Source organism: Mytilus edulis, chromosome 14, assembly GCF_963676685.1.
Source record: "Mytilus edulis chromosome 14, xbMytEdul2.2, whole genome shotgun sequence".
NCBI classification, from domain to species: Eukaryota; Metazoa; Mollusca; class Bivalvia; order Mytilida; family Mytilidae; genus Mytilus; species Mytilus edulis.
In genome coordinates this window covers 48,121,186-48,126,020 of record NC_092357.1, presented here as the reverse complement: position 1 = coordinate 48,126,020, position 4,835 = coordinate 48,121,186, and the positions used below count along the sequence as shown (strand labels likewise).

Here is a 4,835-nt window from a genome sequence, read left to right as displayed (position 1 = left end):
AACCATGAATTTGATTGAAACTTCAATTTACAGACCCCATTTCAAGAGTCAAACCCTGCTTTAAAATAAGACACCTTTCTGTCAGTGATGATACATAAATAGATCCTAAAATCTGCACATATAGTAATTTTAGCCATGAAAAAAGTATAAATGAGTGTTTTTCAGTTTGAATTCATGCACAATTACTGGTGAAACTGCACTGTTTGGGAAAAAAGTTGTCTTTTTGGGAATAATTTTAAGCCATTTTTTTTTCAAATTGGGATTCTTCTCCAGGGGAAAAAGCCTTTATTCTCCATTAATTAAAGGCAAACAATATCACTGCTGGCATATCTCACTGCAAACCTCACCTTTTTTCTAGACCATTTCACACGTCGTAAAACATGCGCAATAAAAACAACCACAAGGCAGGTATCGGCAACATGATGAATATACTAACACTGAGAAGGAAACCAAGTATGACAAATAATTTGGAAAGCCAGGTAAAAATGTCACGTTTCATTACATTGATATCATTGAACCAGTACCGAAACCAGATCAAGGCGAACTATGTATTACATCAATAAGTTAAGCTCTACTATCTTTGAACCCTTGGTTCCACACATTACTTTATGAAAAGTATACAAAATTGGACCATGCTCATTGCGCTTGTTTTCATTCACGTAGTTTGCGTTTTTGCAAACAACCAAGACAGCAGACTGGATGAACTCGAGAAACTTTTGAAGCAACAGATGTTTAAACTAACAGAACAGGAGCTTAGAATTGGAAATCTAGAAGTGATAAATAATGCTCAGAAATCTGAAATTGAGCTGTTGAAACACAGGGATTATAACCAAACTAAGGAAATAACATTTCTAAAGCAAAGGATGATAAATTGTTTGAGAGATGAGGACAGTCTAAGTGGTGATAATTTAGATAATGGAGAACACAGTATAAAAGGTAGATTATATATACAAGTCATATACTATATATAAAAAAAGAAGATGTGGTATGATTGCCAATGAGACAACTCACCACAAGAGACCAAATGACACGAAAATAAACAACTATAAGTCACCGTACGGCCTTCAACAATGAGCAAATCTCATACCGCATAGTCAGCTTAATATTCTAGTCTTTATCCGATAGTTATCTTTAACTAGTTACCGGTACGTAAAATGCAAACGATATTGTTAATTGAAAAGGGGAGATATTTTAAAATCACAAGAGAGGAACGACTTTGCCATAAATGTAAAATACTAGAGGATGAGAAACATTTTTTACTCTATTGTGAGTAAAATAAAACTCTAAGAAATGATTTTTTTTCATCACATATGTACTGAAAATAATAACTTTAATAATTTAAAATTTTAAATGAAGAAGAAAAAAATCAGTATTTACTAAATCCATCATCGCCTTTACAAACAAATAAGTTAGGATCCTTCTTGAAAAAGTCATTAGAACTGAGGACAGGGGACTCTTAACAGCTTGTTTGTTGTTATAAATTTTGATGCTGTTGTTAATGTGTATGTTTAATATGTATGTATATATGTTTATTGTGTTTATTGTGTTAATATATGTTGGTCATGCACAAACTGTAAAGGTTATATGACAATAAAATATTTGATTTGATTTGTTTTGATTTGTTAATTTTAACGATGTAGAATTGTTGATAAAAGAGTTAAAGGGGCGATCTCCCCTGACTTTGTTAATTTGTGTAACACAAGGTCCAAGCTTTTTAAAACAAAAATTCCAATAGTTTTATACAAGCCCCATGCATGTTTTTTCATGTTTCAACAGTATCATTACTTATTTTTAACCGTTTGACAAACTGAAATATAAAACGCTTGGAGAAATCTCAAAACTTCAACTTGACGCAGTTTGCCAAACTTGTAGAAATATCTCTTCAAAAATGTTTCAAGATGACATTCTTACCCAAACCCACTGTTCTGTTTCAAGAAACGCCATATATAATAATGCGATGTGGCATTAATGCCAATGAAATAACTATCCACAAGAGACCACATGATTAAAAGGTATAAATCAACTCTGCTTCACTGTATTGCATCCAAAAATAAGCAACAGTATGCACATAATGTATAGTTAACTATAAAAGGCATGATCAAAATGTAAAACACCTCAAAATAGAAACTAACAGTTGAGTTATACATTTAAAAAAAGCGCAAAAATTAGATAAGACAGATAGCAATAAATGACACCTATGAAATTACACGGCGCTCTCGACTTAACGACTTTTCGTTGGAAAACATTTTTATGATCGCTAAATGCCTCCTAGCCAGGGACAGTATTTTTTGCTTGTGATAGGCACCTATGGAATACATATATATAGTCTTTGGGTTTATTTTTAAATCATTACATATTGGTTAAAGAGACGTCCTTGAATACAAAATGTTACAAAAACAGGGAATATTTGCAATATCAAAAGGCTTTTAACAGAAACGTGGAGAGTTGGATAACAGTTTGATTTCAAGGGAAAATGTAAAATTATTGAATAGTGTGTATTTACTATTTAGTATTCATATTCCAGAAATTAAAAACTTTAAATTTTGTTTCTGGGAAGGGAATTTTGCCCTATATTTGTAACACGTGACAATTAATACGCATGATTATCGGAAATTGATAATTGTTTTGCAATATATAGTTCAAAGGAACTATGATGGATCACTGCAGAGGCTTCACTATTTAGAAATATTGAGCTAAGCCGTCTATTCCATTCGAAAAGGTAAAATAGGACCCAACCTTGACAAACTTCTACTCTAAGAGTTGCACAAAATGTTCTTCTATAAGAGTAGCACAAAATGTTCTTCTAAGAAAAACAGAAGTGATAATTTGAATAGTAAAATCATGTTTTGTGTTTGTTCTTTGTCGGTTGATAAACTGACCAGAACTCCTGTCACACATTGATAAAAGCCACCAATTTTTGTATTTTAAAATTTGTGTAGGCCATTTTGCTCTGTTCTTTATATCTTAAGCCATTTTTCATTTATTATCTATATTTTACTTTATTTTATTCGCCCCTACATTTTTGGACTATTTTTGCCTATCCTTTATGTATGTTTGCCTATCCTTTATGTATGTTTTTGCCTATCCTTTATGTATGTTTTTGCCTATCCTTTATGTATGTTTGCCTAACTCCTATGTATGTTTTTGCCTATCCTTTATGTATGTTTGCCTATCCTTTATGTATGTTTTTGCCTATCCTTTATGTATGTTTGCCTAACTCCTATGTATGTTTTTGCCTATCCTTTATGTATGTTTGCCTATCCTTTATGTATGTTTTTGCCTATCCTTTATGTATGTTTGCCTAACTCCTATATATGTTTTTGCCTATCCTTTATGTATGTTTGCCTATCCTTTATGTATGTTTTTGCCTATCCTTTATGTATGTTTGCCTAACTCCTATATATGTTTTTGCCTATCCTTTATGTATGTTTGCCTAACTCCTATGTATGTTTTTGCCTATCCTTTATGTATGTTTGCCTATCCTTTATGTATGTTTGCCTAACTCCTATGTATGTTTTTGCCTATCCATTATGTATGTTTGCCTATCCTTTATGTATGTTTTTGCCTATCCTTTATGTATGTTTGCCTAACTCCTATATATGTTTTTGCCTATCCTTTATGTATGTTTGCCTATCCTTTATGTATGTTTTTGTCTATCCTTTATGTATGTTTGCCTATCCTGTATGCATGTTTTTGTCTATCCTTTATGCATTTTTGGCCTTTATTCTTTACTTTTTGTCCATTATTACCCTATTCTTTAAACACCATCTAGAACCTCCTATATACATCACACATCAAGACATCAAAAATACGTCAAACTGAACAAATGCGACAATCTATTTAAAACATGTACCTTGACCTACAATGTTTTACTTTTATAAATTGTTACTTGGATGGAGAGTTGTCTCATTGGCACTCATATCACATCTTCCTATATCTATCTATATGTATATCAATTAGTTCTTGCTGAGAAAATATACATTTGAAAAAATACTAACAGCATTAATCCCACTAACACACACTTTTTTATGTTTTCAGAAAACGCAATCGAGAAAAATATCCTACCAAGAGCTTTTGGTCAAGTTGTTGCTTTCTATGCATACATGAGTAAACCACAAGGGAACCCCGGGGCTCGCCACACTCTCGCCTTTGACGTGTTGAGGACTAACATACACAGTGGCTATAATGGAGCTACAGGCATCTTTACAGTGCCGACTAGTGGAGTTTACATCTTTACGTTTACCGTCCGTGTGATATGCAATTCTCATTTCTCATTCGAGATCGTGCAAAATGGTATTGTGCAAGGTGCGGTGGTTGTAGATGCGATAAGCCAAGATGCAGTCTGCAGTAGTGCCCATAGTACGGGAACTATTGTTACGCCTACTCTAAGAGGTGATACAGTGATGATAAGAACTCATTCAACAAATCAGCCGTTTGGTGGTATACAGAGCAACGACCAAGGACGGTCTTCGTTTGCTGGATGGCTTATTGGCTAAAATCAAATTAAATTTATTAAATCATTTAGTAATAACATGGCTTTTATGTTGACATATACAACCAATTTTGCGAGGTCACATGTTTTTTACCCTTCCGGAGCACCTGAGATCACCCCAAATTTTTAGTTGGGTACGTGTTGCTTAGTCTTCAGTTTTCTATGTTGTGTCTTGTGTACTATTATTTGTCCGTTTGTCTTTTTACTTTTTAGCCATAGCGTTGTCAGTTTATTTTCAATCTATGAGTTTGACTGTCCCTCTGGTATCTTTCTCCCCTCTTTTAAATAACTCTTTGTCGCAAGGCTAAAACATGTTTAACATAAACGGTAAACATTTTGATGC

At 33.2% G+C, this 4,835-nt stretch overlaps 1 protein-coding gene across 1 annotated transcript; it reads left to right on the top strand.

Annotated features, from left to right (window-relative positions):
• The first annotated feature begins 561 nt into the window (after window positions 1-561).
• LOC139503032 (complement C1q-like protein 4) lies at window positions 562-4,531 on the top strand. Its single transcript, XM_071292709.1, has 2 exons — window positions 562-936; window positions 4,039-4,531. The coding sequence occupies exons 1-2, from the start codon at window positions 609-611 to the stop codon at window positions 4,494-4,496; spliced, it is 786 nt and encodes a 261-aa protein (XP_071148810.1). The 5' UTR covers window positions 562-608; the 3' UTR covers window positions 4,497-4,531.
• The last annotated feature ends 304 nt before the right edge of the window (window positions 4,532-4,835 follow it).